Here is a 24,346-nt window from a genome sequence, read left to right on the forward strand (position 1 = left end):
TCTTGTTGTCTTCTCCACATGGGTATTCATGTTATCAGTGAAGACGCTCGAGCAACAATCACAGTGCCAAAATTACAGACACACAAACTCACTAGAGACATTACCTTGGGCTTCTTTACTCAGCAGTTGTGTTGAATATGCAGTATACATTTACCCAACAAGGTAACACTTACTAATTATCCAGTAGAAAGTACTGCATTTTGGATAACATTTTGCACAGAACTGTGGCCTCTTTTGGTTAAATAAGCAAGTCAGAATGCATTGTGACACCAATGCTCATTTCACAGAAAGTAAATTACAAGGGGAAGCATTTACACTTAAAAATAAAGCAGATGCGCCAGTTGAAGCTCTGCTTCCATAAAGTACAAATCAGCCTTACTTCTTGCTCTTGGGCAAGACAAAGCAAGTGTGTTTACTGTGCAGTTCCACCTTGAAAAATTATCTGAAATCTATGATGGAGGTGAATGAATTGGTGCTCTTTCGGAGCTCAATATCTTCTGTAGTGGCTGTTGTTGGAAAATGGCCCTCTCTGAAGGATCACCCCAAATGTTTTGCCTTCCTCCTCCTCTTTTTCTGACCTCATTTTTTTAATTCATAATTTATTTATGATACCTATAGAGCGCACTGTGACCAAGACTAGTGTTCTGGTGGTACAGCAATTATTTAGCAGGGAGGAGAGGAAAAAAGCCAGAGCATGGAGGAACCACAACCTGAAGATGGTGTCTTAATTAGGAAACAGCCAAGTCTTCAGGACTTTCCTAAATTTCAATAGTTCAGAGAACACTCTCAAAGTGACTAAGAAGCACATTCCATTGCTGAGCAGCTTTGAAAGAGAAGGCTTACAACCCCCCCCAGGTGAGCTCTTAAATATCTGAGTAAATGCACCATTTTGTCAGTTGCAATGCGCAAGGCTCTTGAAGAAACAAATCTTTGCAGTTGGCATTGAAGAAGTACTGGGCCTTTCCCCTGTAGTGCCCTAAACACAATACACATAGCTTTGAACAGAATGCTTTGTTCTATGGGGAGCCAGTGCAATTCCTTAAAAGCACTAGAAGCAGGGGATTTGCGAGGTCTGTTCAAGGCCAGTTTGACAGCAGCTGATTGGACTCTGTGTAGTGCCTTAATCAAAATGTCTGGTGCACCAAGAAGTATGGCATTGTTATAGTCAAGCCGACTGAGTATTACACTCCTGGTAACTAGCGTCTTAGCTTGCATCGGTGATACTGGAAACAACTTTCGAAGGCTACACAATAAGGCAGAATATGCATCAGCCACCTTATTCACTTGCTTCTCGAGTGAGAAATAAGCATTGAAAATAACTCCCAGATTATGTACAGCCTCAGCGGAGCACATTTCGGTTTCCGTGGTTAGAGGCCAAGAATTGGGCCTTTGTTTGGAGCACAACAAAGAAAATCCGCCTTATCCCCTTCCAGGGAGGTTGCATCCATCCTTTTTTACAATGTCAATCATACATGATTGAAAGAAAGATATCTCAACCTGTTGATTAAGTGACAAAATCTATTGTGTGTCATCAGTATAAATTATAACTAAGATGTTATGGCTTTTTATTAAGGTAATTAGTGGCTTCATAGGAACATTGAATATGATTGGATTAGTGCGACCCTTGCGATAACCCATGTTGGATACTTCCAAATTCCGAGCAGTATGGGGGCAAAGTCACCGCCTGACTCCGGTCCTGTAAATAGGATTGCATCCCTTTTAGTATGGTTCCATCCAGACCACAGGATTCTAGCCTAGTCAGCAGAATCTTATGGTTGATATATCAAAAGCAGCTGACAAGTCAAGCAGCACCAACATAACGGCCTGACCATTATCTGCCCTCCTTCATAGGTCATCCATTGCACTCACTAAAGCTGTCTCGGGACCATGACCGGACCCAAAGCCAGATTGTTCTCCCTCTAGCATAGATTGGTCTTCCAAATAAAATGATGGAAGTCTGATAACATATCATTCTAGGATCTTTACTGGATATGGGAGGAGAGAAATAGGCCTATAATTACTCAACATGACTGGGTCAGCTTAGTTTTGTTTAGTAGAGGAGAGATCATGGCCTTTTTCGGATATGGGAAACTTCTCCTCGACTCAGTGACAGATTACAGAGTGCCCTCAAGGGTGGGAAAAGTTCTCCAGGCCATTTTTCCACTGTCTGACTGTTAATGGATCTAACAGGGATCACAACATAGTGGCCAATGACATGTCAAGGAACTTTTCCTTGAAAGTGGTGCAAAACAGTCCAGTTGATAATTGATACTCACTGCTGTATCCTTCAGCCACAGTAACCCTATATTGTCGTAGCTGGACTCTTGCTGTAGCCAAGACTGCTGACTTAAGGATGACAGTACTTATGTTTGTAGACGACTGTGCCAGTCCTACAAAAAAATACAACTGTCGTCCCAACCCTTCCAGCTCACAAGCAGTACCTCACCAAAAACCCAAAACAGTAAAAGGTGATTTGTGGCAGCCTTTATGCAGGTAGCTCTTTCTCCTGGTCCAAATGTGGAATCTTTCGGAGATGCTGGTGTATAGCCAGTGCTACTGCTTCCCCTTTAACGTTACTGAGTGTGGTTGAGGAGACTGTGTCAAAGTTAACCATTCATTTCATCCCCAAATCTACAGCTGGTGCAGCCCCGTGCTCATTCTGTATTTGTTTTAACACTTCAAGCAGTACCTCACCAAAAACACAAAACAGTAAAAGGTGATTTGTGGCAGCCTTTACGCATGGACTGAAGAGTATGACATCTCAGGAGTGTTGTGGTTAAATGGAGATTACCCCTTTCTCACATTAACAACATGTCTCAATCACACACAGGCAATTAATAAGATGCAGTAGTTTCAATAGGTTTTATTTTAGCAAAATTGCAATCTGCGATAAATTGCATGGGCTGCAATGATTAGGATAATGAACAGTGCAAGAAACAGAATAGTAAAGTCATTAATACAAAGTCCCCCACCATCTTTCAATATCATGAAATAACATGAAGTGTGTGATATGTCCTAATACCCTAGCATGATAGGCCTAACCTCTAACCTAGAAGAGACCTAGGTATGTTAAACCTCAATCTGCCAATGCCATGTCCGTGAGCAGAGCCCCCAGCCCTCGTTACCTTGGAATGAGGTCTCTAGCTCAGACTGCGTAGGAACACGAAGGCTGAGTCAGCGTCAAGGTGACGTGGAGCATTGATAGCAGCGATGGCATCTGGTCGGAATCCCTCTGACTATCTGTTAAAGTGAGGAGTATTTATACAGATCTACTTGGACCCCTGATGTTGGTTTATTCCCAAACAATAGATAACAAGGCATGCTTGGGACTGCAATTAATATAAACAATCCACTTGAATGCATGAAGAGGGAATGTACCTAAAGTGAACACCTGCAGTTTGTTTGTCTTTGTCACTTGATCTTGACGCCTGAGCGCAGTGGCACTGATAACGCAAACTAAAACATGGGCCTAACTCAAAACAAGGAAGCCATCTTAAAAAGATTTAATTCAATAAATGTGCTAAAACAGAGCAAGCTAAGTAGGGAAAAAGTCACTGGGTACGAGTCTGCAAGCCTCAGGCTAAGCTAACTTCTGTATCCCATTAAAAGAAACTAGGATTTACTACAATATCTTCAACACAAGTGACGTTACCAGACATGATTCACCTTGTTTGTAATAGCTGTTCCTCGCCAGACTTAAAGTCAATAATCTCGATAGTTTTTGTTATCTTATTCTCAAATAGGATCACTAAATCATCACACAATTTCTGTGAGGGAACAATGTTATTTTTCAAGCATTGGGGATAAGCTAATTCATGGAGAGTTTTAAATACCTTTTTAGCATTATTGGAGGCTGCTAAGATGGAATTTGTATAATACTCTGCCTTTGCCTCCCTAATCTCTTTTTTTATATTTACTCAGGGCTGTCTTCAGCTCTTGCTTATCCATATCTGCATAATGTCTGTACCATTGTCTTTCCAATTGTCTACATACCAGATTAGCAGCTCTTAACGACTCATTATACCACAGTGCAGATGGATGCGTCCTAGGTTTATGATGAGAAAAGGGGATACATTCAACTAATTTGGCAGTGATTTATTTGTTGCATCGCTTGTAATTTGTTTCAATAGAATTCTTAGGGTAAAAAATGTTGGTTAGATCAACTACTGATCCTGGTTTATGCCAAACTCGGTTTAAAATGCTCAAGTTGGATAGGCTGTTACCATAATTCCTGCGTAGTGAGGTGGAAAGAAATTAGCACATGGTTGGTCCAACATAATGGAGAGATATTATTAATCACAATTAAACTTTCTGTAGCAAAAATAAGGTCAGGTGTATGGCCCCATTGATGAGTGGGGCCATGGACAAGTTGCTGGAGACCTTCAATCTCACAGACAGTCCATAATTCTTTCCCCAAGGCATGCATCTCCTTGTGGGCCCAAAGGTTAAAATCACCTAGCACAACAAAATTGGCATGAGTCAAGGTCAAATTGGAGAGTGCCGCTATAAAATTATGGAGTTGTGAGGTCGGTGAGTCAGGGGGCCTGTAACATAACGCCCTGGCGAAGGCATATCCTCTCTTTGATCTAAGGGAGAATCATATTACTTCTATACTTTCTATGTCATCTACGGTAATCGCATGAAAATCCCACTTTTGATGATAAAAAATATGCTCACTCAGCCTACCTTCTAAATACAACGAGGTCTATGCATTGGTTTGAAGTCCACCAGGCAATCCCTAAATCCACCATTGACTCTGTTGTGGTCCAAGTCTCAGTGATGAACAGGGCATCTCATTTTTCTGAATCCAGTAGTAGGCTGATTTCTACAGCATGTTTTACCAATGATCTAGCATTGACCAAGCCACATTTCATTGGAGCCTGCCTACTACTTACACCAGAAGAATCTGGGGAGCCAAGCTTCCCACTTCCTACTAATGGCTGTAACATGGGTGTTGGTTTAACAGTGTAAAGTATAAAATAGATAAGTCAAGGTTACTAGAATTTCCCAGCAAGTCAAACTTTTCGATCTCTAGCACCTGTGACATAAGCTCTGTTGGAAAATGGGTTATTGGTAAGGGCAGGTAAGTACCTACACTTATCAATAGGCCACTAACCTCCACTTAGGTCCAGTTAGGTCTCAGTAAATTTAACCCAGCTCAACCTTTGGTAGCTTGGAAACGAGCAAGAAGGCTTAACTTAGGAGACAGAGTGTAAAGCATTCAAATATCACAAAACAGTAATTAAATAAAACACAGGAAACAGTTAAAAAATCCAAAATCAATTTATGAAAATAGACTATATTTTTATCTTTAAAATTACACAAAAACGAATAAAATCGGATAAGGGGAACCGGAAATATGAATTCTTAAAGAATTATTGTTTTCTAGCGCCTAGAAACAAAATGTGCCAATCTGGTCATCTGGTCGCACCTCGACCGGGGCAAAGTCAAAGTTTAAGGTCGACCGCGATGGAGCCCGACTCGGCTACAGCCCGCGGGAGGCCTCGGTCAAAAGTTTACCTTAGGACTTAGTCGTTTTTCTGAAGATTTTCTTTAGCGGGACAAACCTGCCAGTCCAATCCGACCTCCTGGAACTCTTCTTCAGATACCCGTCGCGGGAGCCCTCGGTGGAGATTTTTCCCTTCGGACGTAATCGTTTTTTCAAGGTGAAAATCCTTCGACCGGGGCAAACCTGGATCTTGATCCGACGTCCTTGGAGCCCTCCTCGGATATGCTGGCTGGGAGGTCCCGGTCAACTTCCCTACGTTCCGACTTGGTCTCTTTTTGGGGGATTTTCTTCACTGGGACAAACCTGCAAGTCAGGCCGGGTCGCGGTTGAGGCAAGCTGGCTAGTGTTGCCGCTGTGGGTCGGTCCATCTATTGGGCTGTTTTCCAAAAGTTCTCCAAAGTTCCCCAAACTTCTGGATCTTCTTCCAGATGTTCCTTTAAGGTTCTTTTGGGGTCCACAGCTCACCCCAAGGTTCCAGAAGCTCTGAGATGATCCTTGGGGTGTGGACTACAACTCCCAAAATGCACCTGGTGCAAACTTCTTTTTGGCCACTGGGCAGTGGTCAGCTGGTTGGTTTCTTCAGGAGTTGGTGCAGGGGACTCTGGTTAGCAATTTTTCACCTGTAGCAAATAGGGAGTCCTTCCTTGAACCAGTTGAAGCCAGGCAAAGCCCTTATTGTGGTGAAGCCCCAGTGTGCAGCTGGTGCAGTCCTTCAGAGTGCAGGGTCCAGGTGCAGGCCAGGGGTCCAGCAGGGCAGTCCTTCTTCTCCTGTAGTTCTTCCTGGTAGGGATCTGGTAGGGAACTGAGGTCTGGGTGCAGGTCTGCCAGTTTTATCCCTGCTTCTGGGTGAAATACAGGGGGTCCTGGTTCTCCAATCAGGTGCAGGGTCCTTCCTCCTGTGATGACCACTTCCTGGGAAGTGTGGCACAAATAAATCCCAGGGAGCAACATTCCTCAAAAATCCATCATGGCTGAAAGTGATTTTTGGAGGTTACATCTGACTGAGCCCACTGACTGGTGTAGCTAAAAATCCTAAACACACCCCTCTCCTGCCCTCTCCTAATCTAATCAAGGGGGCACCTAACTGTCTAGGTTTGCAGGATGTGGGGATGTTGCTGGGTTGCTCCAAATGTCCTTCTCTGCCTTTGAAGACCAGTTTGGCATCCCTCCCCCTTCCTGCCTCACCATCTGCTGAGGGGAGATCTCCTCCCAAAGGCACATCTCTTTGTGTGGAGCCAGGCCACTTCACACCTTATCAAGGCAGCCTGGCCAGGCTGCCAGAGGCTAGCCAACCAGAGCACAGCAGCAAAAACACTGCAGGGCTGAAGTTGGCAACTTTTCAGGTAAAGTTTAAAATTCTTTACCTGAACAAGTTATATTAAATCTAACAACTGGAAGTTGTGGGATTTATTATAACAATTAATTGGATACCAAATGTCTGGTATCTGTTACTTAAGGGGACTTTTAAAATTAAAATAAAGTCTCCCCATTCTAGCCTATGGAGGCCATTCACTACAATGAGGGAAAAACAAATTTGGCTGTTTTACCTTACCAGGGCTTAAAAAACTATTTTTATAAGGTCCCTGCTTATAGTTACATGGCACCCAGCCCTAGGGGCACATAGGGCACACCTTAGGGGTGACTTATATTTAAAAATAAGGTAGTTTAAGACTTTGGAACTAATTTTAATTCCAAAGTCGATTTTGCATATAACTTTAACTTAAAAGCAGCCAGCAAGGCAGGCCTGCCTTTAAAATGACACTGGGCACCTCAGCAGTGCACCGATGGGGGCACTACCTATGCAGGGGTCCCTAAACCTCCATGCCCTACCATATACTAGGGACTTATAGGTAGGTTGACTGAGCCAATTATAATTAGCCTAATTTGCATACTGATTTCACACAGAGCACAGACCCTGAGACTGGTTAGCAGTACCCCGGGCACCATCAGAGTCAGGAAACCACCAGCTAAAAGTGGAAAATGGGGGCAAAAAGTTAGGGGGCCTCTGCAATCAGCCCTGTTCTCTCACAAGCTCTATTTCATCACTGTTTGATAAGAGATAGTCGGGTGACACATGCTTGCTAATCTCCTCTAATGATCGTGACATGGACATTGTTTCACTAATATTAAATAAAGAGGAAATGTCAAGCAGGGGCTTACCCAGTCTTAGCAGTTGGTCCTTAGTGTAAGTAATCCTAGTATCAATACAAGTCCCAGTTGCCTCATCCATACCTGGGGCACCATTGGCAGCATGGCTGGCACTGAGTGTGGTCTGAGCATGAAGGAGTGCAGATGGGCTTGCCTTTGATGTGCCTTCGGCGCACCCACTGTACACACCCGCTGTGCGGTCACTCCAGCCCATCTATTTGTACTCTTCCCCAATCAGCAACTAGACTGCTAACAAAAATGGCAGTCCCGGTCTGACAGGCGAGGACTCAGCCAACATGCAAAATGTGCAAACGCCCAATAAAATCTTTTAAAAGTTTAAAAATCAATTTCTATGCAGTGCAATCAGAATTCCAATCCCATCAATTCCAAAATAGTCTCACTGTGCAGTTGCACCAGTCCATATGTTTATACTCTTCCTCAACCAATGACTAGACTGCTAACAAAAATGGAGGTCACGCTCTGACAGGCAAGGACACAGCCAACGGGCAAAATTAGCAAGCCATCAATTAAATCTTTTAAAAGTTTAAAAATAACTTTCCTTGCAGTGCAATTAGAATTTCACCCCCTCAGTTCCAAATTAATTTTTGCTGGCTTTAGGAGTGGCTGGCTTTAGGACTCTGGCACTTACCACTGCTAAAGTGCATGTGCTCTCTCCTTAACACATGGTAACATTGGCCCATGCCCAATTTGCATAGTTATTTACCTATAAGTTATTAGTAAAGCACACTATATGTGGCAAGGTCCTGTAAATTAAGTACTACTAGTGGGCCTGCAGTAGTGATTGTCCCACCCACATAAGTAGCCTCTTAATCATGTCTCAAGCCTGCCTTTGCCTGGCCTGTGTGTACACTATCACTTCCATTTTGACTTGCCATTTAAAACTACTTGCCAAGACTTAAACTCCCTGTTTATTACATATACGTCACCCCCAAGGAAGGCCCTAGGTAGCCCATATGACAGGGTGCTATGTAAGTAAAAGGCAGGACATGTACTTGTAAGTTTTACATGTCCTGGTAGTGAAAAAGTCTGAAAGTTGTTTGTCACTACTGTGAAGCCTGCTCCTCTCATATGCGAGCATTAGAAATTCCCGTATATACTTTTAAGTGGTGACTTCTGATCTGAAAGGAGTGGCACTGTCAGGTTTTGTATAGTTAGAATGGTAGTGAGAAATCCTTCTTACAGATGAAGCTGGATTTACCATTACTATTTTAGGAATGCTACTTTGAGAAAGTAGGCATTGCCCTTCACTTACTGCTTTCTGTACTTTACAGCCTGTCTCCAATCCACATCTGGTCTGTGCTGGTTGACAGCTCCTCTTGTGCATTTCCAGACAGCCATAAACACAGGACACTCAACAGCATCTGCATTCATGTGCAGGCTGATGGAGCTTCCTGGGCAGGAAAGGTGGATGGGCCCTCACTTACACTTCAAAAGGTAGTGGCTGGACCCTACACAAAAGACTAATACCCCCCACAGATCTCCTGGCAGACAGTGCTGGGTTGAAAGGGGAACTGGTGCACTTCAATACCACTCTTGGAATTCTTCTCCACTTCAAAGGCACATTTGGGTATGTACTGGGTCTGTGACCCTCTAAAATCAGACACTTCTGGATTTAAAATTGGACTCTGTCAGAAGGACGGCAGTGCTGCCCAAAGGACTCAACTGGACTGCTTTTCTGCAAGGACTGCTTTCCTGCTTTTTGCCCTGCTGCCTGCTGCTCCCTGACACTCCTGGAAGGACTTTGGGGGTGATTCCTACCCTGGCGGTCATGGACCGCCAGGGTAGGGGACAGAGGAAGCACCGTCAACAGGCTGGCGGTGCTTCTGGGGCCATTCTGACCGCGGCGGTAAAGCCGCGGTCAGAAAAGGGAAACCGGCGGTTTCCCGCCGGTTTCCTGCCGGTTTCCCACTGCCCCAGGGAATCCTCCACGGCGGCGCTGCAAGCAGCGCCGCCATGGGGATTCCGACCCCCTTCCCGCCATCCTGTTTCTGGCGGTTTTCACTGCCAGAAACCGGATGGCGGGAACGGGAGTCGTTGGGCCCCTGGGCATGGGCATAGGCACTGCAGGGGCCCCCTAACAGGGCCCCATTAAGATTTTCAGTGTCTGCTTGGCAGACACTGAAAATCGCGACGGGTGCAACTGCACCCATCGCACACCAGCAACTCCGCCAGCTCCATTCGGAGCCGGCCTCCTCGTTGCTGGGGCTTTCCCGCTGGGCGGGCGGGCGGCCTTTTGGCGGTCGCCCTCCAGCCCAGCGGGAAAGTCAGAATGACCGCCGCGGTCTTTTGACCGCGGTACGGTCTTCTGGCGGTTCCCGCCAGGCGGGCGGCTTCCGCCGCCAGCAGGGGTCAGAATGACCCCCTTTGTCTTCCCACCACAAGTGATTGCCAAGGGCATGTCATCTTGTCTTCTGGTAAGAAGTATCAAGGCCATCAAATACTTCACTTAAAAGAGAAAATCCACACCTTACTGTGCTGCACTGGAAAATTTTACTCAACTCCTGATTCATGGCTGAAAAATTGCTGTAGTTCTGCATCAAGATTAGGTCCCCATGAGTTTTCTGAGCCGAGCAATAGGATCAACTTGGATTCCATCTGTCTCAACTTCAATGTTCTATCACCTCCCCTCGGACTCAGTTTGATCGATTAATTCCATAAAAGGTCAAAGTACCACAATCTCCTGCATCCCAGAAATGTTCAGCTAAAGGGTAAAATCTATCATGATTTTTGATTGCCCTAAAATGTTGTAAAAATCTGATCTTAAGTTTATGAATGGCGCTGCCTACATATTTCTTCTGGCAGCCACATTCAATGACATACACAACATATTCAGTTTCAAAAGTAATCTGATCTTTGATCTCACAATTCTTGCCATCAAATGTTTGGTAATTCTGTGTATTGTGTGCATATTTACATGCTTTGCAATGAAGACATTTCCCAAAACCTAAACTTCTTTTTGTTAGCCATGATGTACTGTCCATTATAGAAAAAAGGCTATTACTCAAATGATCTCCTAATAAGTGAGCCTTACGGTAGGTAATTTGGGGATGTTGACCAATACTTTCCTTGATATGAGGATCTTCTTGCAAGATGTGCCAATTGCGCTGTAAAATGTTTTTAAGTGCCACATGTTGTTAATTAAATTAAAAAAATTGTCAAGGAGGAGATTTTTTGATGTTCAAATTATCCTCACTGGGTGAGTTCTTAAAAAGCAATTCTTCTCTAGTTTTGCTCTTGACCCTCTTCTGTGCATCAATCAAACTTTTAAGAGGATATCCCCTCTTCAAGAATCTTTGGGTCATTGCCATAATTTCTGCTTCAAACTCATCATAATCTGAACATATCTTGCGAGCCCGCAGTAATTGACTATAAGGTATGCTCCATTTCAATGCCTTAGGATGCCCACTATTTCCATGCAATATAGAATTGCATGCAGTGGGTTTGCAGTATACTGTGGTCTCCAGCTTATCATTCTTGATTTCCAACAGGACATCCAGGATTTCAATAGTGTGTCTGCTATATACTAATTCAAGATAGATATTTAGCTCATTATTATTTAACACACTAATATATTCCAACATGGACTGTTCATGACCATCCCATATAAGAAAGAGATCATCAATATATCGCACCCATAGTACTACTTTATCAATATAGATATTGTGGGCCTCAGACCAAGCTATTTCTTTCTCCCACCATCCCATATCGAGATTCGCATAGGTCAGAGCAAAGGATGCCCCCATAGCTGTACCCTGTTTTTGAAGATAATAATCATTATCAAAAAGAAAAACATTGTGTGTAAGACAAAACAGACAAAACAGTAGCATAGACATGAGCATATTTGTATGTTGAGAGAACTCAATAGGTCGTGTTCTTAAAAAGTATTGGCAAGCTTCCATCCCATATTGATGCTTAATCTATGTATACAAAGATGCTGCATCCATGGTAACCAACAGATAGTTTTTGTGCGACGGAATAGTGTGTATTTTGGATAAAAAATCATTGGTATCACATAAATAGGATGGTAATTCAGTGACATAAGTGCATAAGAAAAGATCCAAGTGTTTTCCAACAGGGATTGATTCATGCTAACAATGGGTCTACCTGGAGGATTAGATTTGTTCTTATGAATTTTGAGTAGAAAATAAATGCATGGAATTTTTGAAAAATAGATTTTTAAGTATAGATACTCATCACAATCAATGAGACGTTCTGTGAGCCAACCATCTAACATCTCCCGGCAAATTTGATGGTATTGGGCCGTGGGATTGATACATAATTTGTCATAATGATCAACATTAGTTAGTTGTCGATTGGCTTCTTTGACATAGTTTTGTAAATCCATGATAACAATGTCACCACTCTTATCAGAGGGCTTAATGATAATGGTGGCATTGGATTTAAGGGAGTTCAAATCTTTCCAATCCTTCACAGAGAAATTTGTTAACCTAGACTTCTTAGATTGAAAGTTCGTGCAAATTTTGTCAATATCCGCAGCTACCAATTCGTGGAAGGTGTCAATCAAATTTCCACTTGGTAGCTGAGGATTAAACTTGTTAAAATGTTTTAGGGAACTGGTAGCATGACAATTAGTTATAAAACCCATCCTCTTTAATGTAAAAATATCTGTGTATGCATTCTCAGTTATCTGTTGTTCACCTGTTGCCACTTCATTTGTTAGATCATTAATCAGAACCAATTCAGAAGTATCACCGATGTTGAATCCAGAAAAATTTACCTCACCGGATTCACTGTTAGAATGCGAAACCGGGGTTTTGCTAGAAAAGTGTTTCATCAAACGCAATTTGCGAACAAATTTGTATAATTCAATACGTGTCTTCACATAATCCCAATGGATAGTTGGACAAAAACTGAGTCCTATATTGAGGATGCATTCTTGATTAGGGGTCAAACTGATTTTAGAGATATTTACAATGGTGGTAACATTGTTCAAATCGGTCTCAATATCTATTCCTTGTGTTTGTCGTCTCTTCCCCCACCTCGCCTTGTGCCTCCCCAACCTCGTCCTATGCTTTTGCCTGATTGCAGCGTGGCCATTTGCATAAAATGCATTTCCCCTCAAAAATCCAATTTATTGAGTGGCGCCTCATCCGCCGAGGAGCCCAGATCAGAACTCTCATCTCTATAATTATACTTTTTCTGCATTCTGCATTCACATCTCCTCCGTTATTCATCTTTCTTTCAATCTTAATGTATCATATTTGCGTGCAAAGGTATAGATCCTCCCATGTTCATAATCCATTTTGTCTCTATTGAACTTGTGTGCCTTGCGTGTTTTGATCTCATCTTCTTTTTTCTTAATTCGTTCCTCCACTTTCATTAATAGATGTTGTACTTCTTGCTGGTTGGCTGCTCTTTCTAATTCTTTGTTCATTGATTTTAATCTGTTCATCCATGCGTATTTTGGCTTGGGTAATCAAAGTGCCCATGAGTTTAAGGGAGCAGTCCGCTGTATGGATCCTCCACTGTTCTAACAAATCCGAGTCCATATCACCGAGGGTTGGTAATATCAAAATATGTAAACCTCGTGGTACCCTGCCATTTGTATATATATTTTGTTAGTGAGGTCATCTCCAACCATTTTTTTAGTTCTGAAATACAAGCTTTTTCCAGCTCGTGAATAATGTTTGATGTTGTACGACTACAGGTACCATGAGGTACATTGGCCTCCCCGGTTTCATCAAATAGTTCAGCTGCTGCTTGTTCCCATAGAAACCTATGCTCTGCCATTGTATTTAAATCACAAGAAAGCAGCACAAAATTCAGTCTCAAATCACTTGAATGTTGCCAATCTTTTAGAACAAATTCAATATGTGGAATTTTTAAATTATGCTGGAAAAAAAAACTTCCCTGGAGGCAGTGTTTGAAATAGTATAGATATATATATAGTATGTAGATGTGGTGTTAAAAATAGAAAATCTCTACTTATTTATGGCTACTAATCTTCTACACATTCTACCTGCCCATGTTAAGTAAATTATATTTGGCATTTTGAAATATATGCATTTGATTATTTAACAGAAAACCAGACAAAGAAGACAATACATGTTGCCTTATGTGTAGCACTGCAGCAGTTTTACACAATATTTTTCTTTTTTTCAGGTGTGAATGAAAGAGACATTATTGACATTCTAACCAGTAGAAGTAATGCGCAAAGGCAGCAAATCAAAGTAGCATACAAACAAGCAACAGGGAAGGTAAGTCATGCTAGCACTTATTTGCAAAAATATATACTTGAAAGTATTTTCTTAAAAACGCAAATCACCCACATCTTTTTCACTGCATACATGAATCATGCACAATGCTTTGTCCTTTTTGCAATATGAGTGCCTAGCTTCGAAAGCATGAAGGCCCTCATTATGACTTTGGTGGTCTTCCAGGAAGACCGCCAGAGCTGGCGGTCTCCCGCCCACAATATTGCGGGTACTGCTGGATTTCCACCACACTTTTTCATGCTGGTGGGTGGAGGCGCTCTGGCTGTTCCACCACCGGCCCCACCCAACCAGTATGACACCGCCTGCCTTATTATGGGCCATAATACGGCCTGACAGTGTCCTGCTGGCAGGGCACTGCCAGTGGTGGATGCTCCCCTTCCCGTTCCCTGCTGGACAAACTTCTCTCTGGAGGAGGTAAGGCGATAATCCGACAAGGGAGGTGGTGGAAGGATTGGAGGGTGTAGTGTGTGCATATGTGAGTGTGTGTTGTCTGCATGTGTGCATGAATGTGTGTATGCGTGGTTGTATGCATGTCTGAATGAGGAAGTGAGTGCATGTAAGTGAGTATGTGTGTTTGAATGGGTGTGAGTATGAGTGCCTGAATGCGTGTATGAATGTTGTTGTGAATGTGTGTATGAATGTTGTTGTGAATGCGTGTATGGATGCATGTGAGTGAATGCATGTATGTAAGTGTAGGTGAATGGGTGTATGCGTAGTTCGTGTGGGTGTCTGTGCATGTATGCGGGGACAGGGATGGGGCGCTGTGGCTGAAGGCGGGTGGAGGAGGGGGTGCTGTGGCTGAAGGGGGGTGGGAGGAGCTGCTGGGGGGAGTGAGGGAGCCATTTGCCAGTGACATGGAAGAAATTCCCTGTCACTGGTAGGCTTTCCGCCATGGTTTTTGTAGCGGTGCTACTGCAGCAGAAACCTTGATGGAAAGCCGGCTCATAATACAGCCGGCGGTCTTCTGTGGACCGCTCGGTCGGAGATGATCATCTCCAGCCCAGCGGTTCCGACCACCATGGCTGTATGAGTGGAGATGTCGTGGACTGAGGCCAACCCACCACACTCATAATGTGGCGGTCTACACCGCCAGCCTGTTGGTGGTGGGACCGCCACATTTACCCTGGCAGTCAAAAGACCACCAGGGTTATAATGACCACTATGTTAGTCTTCTGCGTATAGTTGAAAAATCCTCGAGAGAAGACCTTTCTTTTATGGCAAGGACAAGTTGAAGAATAATAAGTTTTAATGGCACCAGGACACAATAAGGCATCTTTAAAGACATTCCTTGTTTGCTTGGAAAGTTTAATGCGCTTTTTAATCACCGTTTATGTTTTTGCTTATTTATTTCATAGGCGCGCAATACAAACCAACTTGCTTCTATGTATGAGCTTCCAATTGACTATTGGTGCTAGTACAAATAATTACACTGATAATCATATAAATATACAAGAAGAAAGGGACAATGCATGACACCCATGTGTTACATTTTATGAATAAGCGACATGAAATAATAAACTATTAAAAACACAGACTGTAACATTACCAAAATAGGAATTTTGATGGGATAATAAAAATGGACTGAATGATGGCAGTACTATAAAGTGAAAACCCAGTAGCAGTTTCAGCATTTTTACATATTTCTACTAATACCATTTTCACAAGTATACAATGATTTTTTTCATTAATATATCCCAAATTAATAATTCAGCAGCAAGCAAAATCTAGACGCAGTAAACAGCAAAGCTCAAATAAATACAATACGTTCATTACTTGGTATATAAATGTAGATGAAGATAATTAATAATACATAGCACAATAAAACCATATCAACACCCCTTTGATCTAATTCTTGTTAAGCTACAAACAAGTCTTCATGCCATGGTTTATTGAATAGCCATCTAGCCAGGGCAAGCCAGACCGATTTTCCACGGCTCATAGCTCATTTTCCCTTACAACTGTATAAAGATCTTTCCCGATTGTAAGTGGCCAATAAGCACCCAATCCAAAGGTGAGTTTTAGGAGGCTCAACATTTTTCCATGCCATTATGATAAGGAGGTAAGCTATGGCCAGTGAAAAAAAGAAAAAAACGCCTCACTTAACCACCCCATCAAAAGATTGGTCATATACAAGAAGTATCATGGTAAGAGTAAATTGGGTGTTTTTCTCAAATACTTGTTGTCATCACCACTGATTAAAATCATCATTTGTCCTCTCTGGCATTCCCCAAATTTATCTGAGCAATGTTTTTTCCATTTTGCGCATGTAGCTTTATAGAATCTCTTGTCTCTTGTGCCCTTCATTTATGTTTTACTTCTGGGAAAGGGGATCTGTACAGAAGTGCAGGTGAGGCATAAGAGGCGTGCATGTGGAGAACTAACTCAAGAGTGGTGCAGAAGGAAATGGGAAGGGGAATGGGAGACCGGACAGATGAAATTTCTTGAGTAGGTGATGGGAGCAGGATATGTTCTAGGTAGGAGGAATTTGGGTGTTGCATGGTCACAGTAGCTAGACATTGATAATGTAGATGGGGAAATTTCAGGTAAGTGAAATCTCCTGGTTCTGCAGTGCTCACACAGACCATAGGACACCTGAGGGGCATTGGGAGCTGTAAGCTAAAAATGCTCCTTACACAAACCTACAACAGTAGATATAATCTTTAAAGGGATCATTCTGACTGGCTGCTCAACTCCCAATTTTTCATGCATGATGCTATTTCTCATTTGCTGCTTTTGTTATTTGTATGAGTCACTCACACTTTGTTGTATTTATCTGTTTAAGACTCTCTGTTTTCTTAACTGAGCTCATATTTATATTTTTTCAGTGATTAGTTCCAGTGACTAATTTGGCCCATTGCCAAACAATACATGTTTCTCAGGTCCAAGCTTAATTTATTCTTCTTTCTGTTGAGAGTGAGAAAGAGACTGTAATGAAACATTATGGAGTTAGTATTGTTGTACACTAAAATTCTAAAATGCTTAATTATAATTGCTTATTCTGCTTGCTCATGCTGTTCTGAAACTTGTATTAAAGAAGAAATATAAACAAATGTAACCTTTAACAAGACCCTGATTATTACAAAATCTTTGAACCTTTATTGATGGTTCCAACTTTCAAATGGCAGTCTGCTTGTGTAGCTCACACTTTATCTCCACTCTATATAAAAAGAGAAATACATTTTAATTAAAAAACTATTGAACAGGGAGACAAACTACATTGACAGATGCAGCAGAAATAAAGATCAATACTAGTGCAAATGAAATTTGTAAACATGATGCATTAGGCCATTTTCTGCTAGTTCACAGTATGTGTTGGAAATGGCCCTTACTGCAGGGTCACCCCCAAACCTTTTGCATTTTCTGCCTGTTTTTCTGCCTCATTTTTGCTGTCTTTTGGATTTTGGGTACTTTACCACTGCTAACCAGTGCAAAAGTGCACGTGCATTGTACACTAAACATTGTAACATTGGCTATTCCACCATAGGCATATTTAGTTTACTTGTAAGTCCCAAGGAAAGTGCACTGTATGTGCCCAGGACCTGTAAATTAAATGATACTAGTAGGTCTGCAGCACTGATTGTGCCACCCACTACAGTAGCCTTTCAAACATGTCTCAGGCATGCCAATGCAGAGCCTTTGTGTGCAGTTGTAAACTGCTATTTCGACCTAGCAAGTGTACCAACTTGCCAGGCCCAAACCTTCCTCTTTATTACATGTATGTCAACCCTAAGGTAGGCCCTACATAGCCCCAAAGGCAGGGTACAGTGTATTTTAAATGTTGGATATGTACTTTTAAGTTTAACATGTCCAGATAGTGAAAAACTCTTAAAATCATTTTTTCACTAATGCATGTTCTATCTTTCACATACTATAGCATTGGGATTACCTTAAAATATCTTTAAAGTGTACCTTCCAAATGGGAAAAGATAGAAATATGGAGTTTGGTGTCCCTGGACTCTCAATTTAAAATCACAACTTATTGTAAAATCAGGCTTAAATTGTAAGTCTGAAAATGCCACTTTTAGAAAGTTGGTATTTTCTTACTTTAGCCATTCTGTGCCTCTCCTTGTCTCTGAATACATGTCTGGGGCAGATGACAGCTGGGCTTTTTTCATTTGCTATAGACAGTCACACAATGAGAGCATAGGTGTGACTTAATGGGCCTTAATGACCCATTAACTGGCTTGATGGGAATGGACGTTAGCACTGCCTCACTTACACAAGAATAGGGCTGTGCCTCTCCTCACACAAAGTGCTGCATAAACCCCTGTAGCATGTTTGGAGCCAGGAAGAGCAGCACAGAGACCTTGTGGGCTTCAAAGGAAGGCCTGGAGGTTCCTCCCACCTTCCAAAACCAGGGCACCAAAGTATAAATACTGGAGCCCAAACTTCACCAACTCAGATCTTTGACTGGAACCAATGACACTCTGCCAGGAAGAAGGACTGTTGTGCTGCCAGGAAGGCCTGCCACTCTGCAACTGCATTGCGGTGTTGGCCTATTGCTGCTGTGTTCTGTGCTGTTGGAGGGACTACCACTATGCTGTTTTCTCTCCAAGTTGGCCTGCTGCCTGCTGCTTCTGCCCTTCAGTGAGAGAAACTGGACTTTCTCTATACATCCTTAAATCCAAGATTCTGCAAGGGTGTTGGGTTTGCCCCCTATTCTTCTTCAGTCTCAAGGACATCAAAGACTGCTTCTAACTCTCCTGGTGCTGCTGGACTCTGTCACTTGTGAGTCCTATCTTTGCCTGAGGTGTCTCTCTCAAGCCCTGGGCCTCAGAAGTGGGTTCTGCAGCTACAAACTTCAAAAAGCATCTCATCACTCCAAGTGCAGCAGAAAAATTGATGCATCGTGTCCTTGCTGTTGACGCCTTGCTCCAACAAAGGTACTGTTTAATGGACCCAGTGTGTGTTCTGTAACCGGCTTCCCCTCCATAGCGGTCAGTCTGGATTTTGGATTTGCATTGGTCCCTCGCGACCTCAACTAAACATTTTACCGCTATACATTTCTAAGCACTGTTTTCACATGTAATCTTTAAAAATTAATATCTCAACTTCTACTCTTTGAATGTTTGTTGTTTTGGTCTTGTTTTAATCAGATAAATATCATCGATTTTTCCAACAGGTTATGTGGAGTCTTTTTGTGGTGTCTTTCACTGTGCTACTGTAACTTAGTGTTGCAAAAATACTTTACACATTACCTCTTAAGTTAAGCCTGACTGCTCTGTGCCAAGCTACCAGGTGGTAAGCACAGGTTGAGTGCAACTGACTTACTCTGATAAGGATGGTTGTGCCTACTTGGACAGGGTGCAAGCCTCTGCCAACTAGAGACCCAATTTCTAACAGTATGCAATTAGGTTATGTTGCCACTAGCAATTTACAGTGAGTTATTGGGATATGTATTCATATGTCACATAAGTTACATGGGTACCTTCATCTTGAAAACAGAATTTATAAAGCATTTTAGATTTAGTTATAAGCATACATGTCAGAAACATTCAAAAGTAAATAAGATGAAACAAAATGTCTTATAAAAAAAAAAAAAATTAGCTCTGAAGTACATATGTTTAATTACTTATACATAATTCTTAAATTACACCCACATTTGCCGCAATGTTGTAAAAATTCATAGAGATTTAGCAAACTTGCATTCAAGCAAATGTGTGTCATAATTTAACTCCACCACTTTGTAATTCTTTGCTATTAAGAATTGGACTGGAACCATAGCATAAAATACCAGTATTTCGTTAAATGTGAAAAAAAGGCAGTTGTGTAACAAAGACTCCACAGACCCCGCAGTGTGGGGGGTGGAGGTCTGAGCTTCAAGGGCCCTCTCAGCACAGTACTCTCGCCCAAGAGCTCTTAGTGATTCCGTAGGGGGGTGCCCTCCATGTAATTTGCATGGGGCTCCCTCAAGTTTCCTTACACCAGTGACAAAGGGTAGCGATGAAATGGGGTTAACTTCCTTAAGTAGCATGTAACAATGATTGAATTTAATTTTCTGGAGAAATTAATTAGACTGCAAAGAGAAAGTGATCAAAGTGTTATTAAAATCTTCCTATGATCGTCGTGATTTTATTACCTTCAATTAATGAAATTCAGAGATCTCTCCAGTTGCTTTATGCAATAATTCAAAAGTTACCTTATCTTGTATCAAGCAACCAGTATAGCTAATGCTAATATGATTTGGGTTTTCATGTGACAGGGGGCCAGATTCACAAAGAAATGGCTAAATGCAGCAAGAAAAGTTGCTGTGATGCTCTGTGCTGTGCGACTTCAAGATAGCAGAACTGCGTCATATCATCAAAGAAATGGTGCAGTTCTACTCTCTCCAAGTGCTGATGCACGTTTTGCTGCCTAGGGCCAGTTAAGGCACTCTTGCACCACAAGGCAAGGGTGTCAGCATTAGGGTCAGTATAGTTTTTGTATAGGAAGTGGTCCCTTCCTGAACTGAAAATAAACTTTAATGCTATTTCCTTTCAGTATATGTGATGCAGAATGTAGCAAACATGAAAGAGGACATGAAGAGGAGAAATAAAGATATTTCTCCTCCTTGCACCAGCCTCATGAAGGACAGGATTTTGGTGCAAATCCATGTTCACAAGTCTTTGTAGATATGGATTTTCATTAAAAGAAATCATGGGTTGGTGATCAGGAACCCCTGCAACATCCATGGAATGCCGCCCAGACACAAAGTAATGCAAGGGAGCACCAAGGCAATGTAAATATTAATTTGTGTTGCTTTGTAAATACCATAAAGGATTTTGCACTGGTTATGCATTAAAAAAGTAACAAAAACCCAAAACAAAACTTTTGTAAATGTGGGCCTAGTCTTATACCCTTAAGAAGAGTCCATTTCAGTTGCCAACTGAACAATAACTACAGGAAAGTCATCAAGATGAGGAGTGTAATCTGCCATGTCGTCAGTTTAATCAGTAGCCAAACTGAATTTTATAACGGGTTAAAGGAAGAATTGAATTAAGGAAATTTTACATTAAGGGGGTCATTACAACCCTGGTGGTCGGTGACCGCCAGGCTTAAAGTGGCGTTCGTACCGCCAACAGGCTGGCAGTACGAAAACCCATGGTCGCACCGCCAGGGCGGCGGTATTCCACCATTTTAGCCCCGGCGGTGATAGTCCGCTAGGGCAGCGCTGCAAGCGGCGCTGCCCTGGGGATTATGACTCCCCTACCGCCAGCCTGTTTCTGGCGGTTTGCACCGCCAGGAAGAGGCTGGCAGTAAGGTGACTCAGGGGGCACCTGGGGGCCCCTGCACTTGGCATGGGCAGTGCAGGGGCCCCCAGGCAGAGCCCCGTCGCGCATTTCACTGCCCGAATTTCGGGCACTGAAATGCGCAACGGCTGCTACTGCACCCGCTGCACATCAGCATTGCCGCCGGCTCAATTACGAGCCGGCGGCAATGTTGATGTGACTTTTCCGCTGGGCCAGCGGACGGTAACTCTGTTACCGTTCACTGGCCCAGCGGAAAAGTCAAAATACAGAGCCAGCCATACCGCCAGCACTGGCGGTATTCTGGCTCCCGCAACCTCGCAGACCGCCGAGGTTGTAATGACCCCCTAAATGTTTCGATGTAAGTTGCAACCAGTAAGGAGGAAAGGGGATTGTCGAGGCCTGTTTATTTGCGGTAATAGTTGAGGTACAACCATTAATAAAAACTGCAGCTCAAGGGTTGGAAAACGATAGTTGAACCGCTCTTATTAAGTCCCACAAGTGCTGCCACAAAACCCAATTGAATCCCTTCTCAGTATATAATATAGTGATATATAGACATCAGGTTGTGAAGTGTTTAAGCACAGATAGTCACACTCATGGCTAAATTAGTTTGGGGTATAGTGCCCTTGCATGGATTTAATCCATTCTGAATAAATAGTGGGAGGTTTCTCAATTATACCAACTAGACATTTAGACCTATTGCTGCCAAAAATGTTTGATTCAGCCTTGAGCAACAAGATTGGACTAACTGATTTGCAATCACGCGGATGTTTATACACTTTGAGCAAAACACATGAGGGCATGCACTTTGAAATTAATTGATTAATCACTGTTAAAAACAGGGGTGATTTCAAGCAGCTAATGATGTATCGACTTCTCCAGGCAAAGATCCGGCGCTACATCCATCCCAGATTCCAGGTGCTTAATACTTTAAAAAAACACTGTTAGAGTGAGCTAGTTGTTAGCTCTGTTTTTCATTGTCATTATTATATTAATAGATTGAAGACTTTATTGGCTAACGTTATTTAAGGGTAGATGCATTTCGCTCTTTCAGTACAGATCTGCATGAATTCAATGAAATGTCTGGATTTTCTAAATGTGCCAGAAACAGTTTACCTAAAGATAACTGTGAGAAATCGGGATGTTGGTTGAGGGGTTTGAGCCCTTCTCAAGCAACAGCCACAATCCTTGTCAGGGCAAACCACTGAAAGACACTTAGGCCCAGACTTATGTGGGCCTAGCGCCATTCCAACACCACATTAGCGCCATTTGTTTACGCTAATGTGGCGTTGGAAGGCCAAAAACTCCACGCCATTGTGTTCAATGGGCCTCTGGGTGCTTTGCAGTATTAGTGTTATAATTTCTGACGCTAATCCTGCAAAGTGGCGAACTAGCACCATAAATTATGACACTAGTACCCCTGACTACCGCCATGGTGCGCCATTTTAAATACGGCACTCACATGGTGCTGTTAGAGGGGGCACTAAGGGGCGCAAGAAAAGTGGCGCTGCACTAGGTGAAGCGCCACTTTTCAAAAATCTGCCCGTAAATCAATCTGTGATTAACCTTCTGGTAGCTTTGCTCAAAATTAGTCAGGCTTAACTTAGAGGCAATGTGTAAAGTATTAATGCTACTCTTAACAGTAATAAAGTGCAGACACAACTCAAGAAACAAGCGAAAAAGGAAAGGATGAGGTACAACATTTTAGGGTAGACCACCATAAGGCTGAAAGGTCTTACAATAACCGTGCTTGAATCAAATCACTGGTCTCGTCATGATTTGTCATAAGAGCAAGAAAGTATTCTGACCTCTCAGACACCTTTACCTTTTGCATAGGACATGTTTGACACCCTTGGCTGCCAGGAGCATTGTTAGTCACCCTTGAATGGCATTTAAATTAGGTTTAATGTTAAGTTCACCACCGCACTGGTTCCAATCTACAGCAGCATAAACGTGTTCCAACTCCTGCATCATTGGTCAAAAATTGTTCTTTTCTAAATGGTTAATTTTAAAAGCCCTGCTACAAAAAGACTGTGTAATACCTGTGCAAAACGAACCTAAATGTATCCCATATCTTAGTGGATAAAACAGATCTAGTATTGATAGGAGTGCGTTTAACAACTTCCATTTGAAGGAAGCAAACAAAATCTGTGGGGAGTAACGAATACAGTGAAAGATTTAAGATTGGTGAGTCATAGGGAACCCTGAATTTGTCTAAAATATAATTACTATAGAATGATCAAAACAATACTGTAGAGCAAAGTCAAAACTGCATAAAATAGTAATCTGTAGCAGTGAGAAAAACACAAGCAATACTCTATTATTGTTGGTGTAGTATAGAGTAGAATGTGTTAATTCATTTGAAAGACTTGTGATTCTGATCATGAATAAGCCACAAAACTACTCTGAATTCCAGAAGGTTTTTTCTAGTTTTTTAGCATTCTGCCTTAAGGGTGTTTTTTGTTATTTGTTATATATATGTTGCTACCATTCGTCATCTCTGTCCACTTTATGCTTTCCCATTGGAATTTAATTGGTATATGTATGGCCAAAATAAGTCTCTAGCTGCAGCTTTAAAGAATTTATATGTATAATTTATTGAGCCATTTTACATATATTAACATTATTCCTGCCTTCCGTTGATCTACTCTTGATATAATATAACCAGTTTTATTGCTAGGGTATCATAGAGAACGTAACCCAGTTCACTTTGTAAATCAACCTTTTAATATTTTATGTAATAATTTACAAGACTGTAAATCAGTATAAAAAAATATAGCATGCTGATCATATTTAATTGATGTTCTTTTAGATTTCTTTGCACCCTTTTTCCGGCCCCTCTAATGGGGGAATGACCCCCTTGCATACATTATGCCTGGTGCAGGCATAATGTGGCGCAAGGTGTTACAAAGTGGTGCAATGCTTCCAAATTTAAAATCCATGGAAGGACCTGAGTTTACCCCACACATGGCAGACAACCTCTGAATTTATATCACACCCTCAAAATCATGATTTGAACTGTGACTGTGCCAGATTTTATTGCGAATCTGTGATGTACCAGCATCCCGGGACTCCAGTAGCCAAACAACGAATGTACAAAGACCCTTGATTACTGGAGGTCCGGTGTGGGTAAGACTGTTCCAGTACTGGGCTGGGACAACTGAGTATATCCTGCCTGAACATTCACGCCCCCACTTCAGCTT

The 24,346-nt window shown here is 42.2% G+C and overlaps 1 protein-coding gene across 2 annotated transcripts in view; it reads left to right on the forward strand.

Moving 5' to 3' along the window:
- Positions 1–24,346, forward strand: part of LOC138288004 (annexin A1-like) — a 196,537-nt gene that overhangs the window by 50,007 nt on the left and 122,184 nt on the right. For both annotated transcript variants that reach the window (XM_069229095.1, XM_069229103.1), the window contains one exon: positions 13,802–13,896. In XM_069229095.1, coding sequence (XP_069085196.1) covers positions 13,802–13,896 — 95 coding nt within the window. The remainder of the gene's footprint in view (positions 1–13,801; positions 13,897–24,346) is intronic.

The sequence above is a fragment of the Pleurodeles waltl genome, chromosome 1_1, assembly GCF_031143425.1.
Source record: "Pleurodeles waltl isolate 20211129_DDA chromosome 1_1, aPleWal1.hap1.20221129, whole genome shotgun sequence".
Classification (NCBI taxonomy): domain Eukaryota; kingdom Metazoa; phylum Chordata; class Amphibia; order Caudata; family Salamandridae; genus Pleurodeles; species Pleurodeles waltl.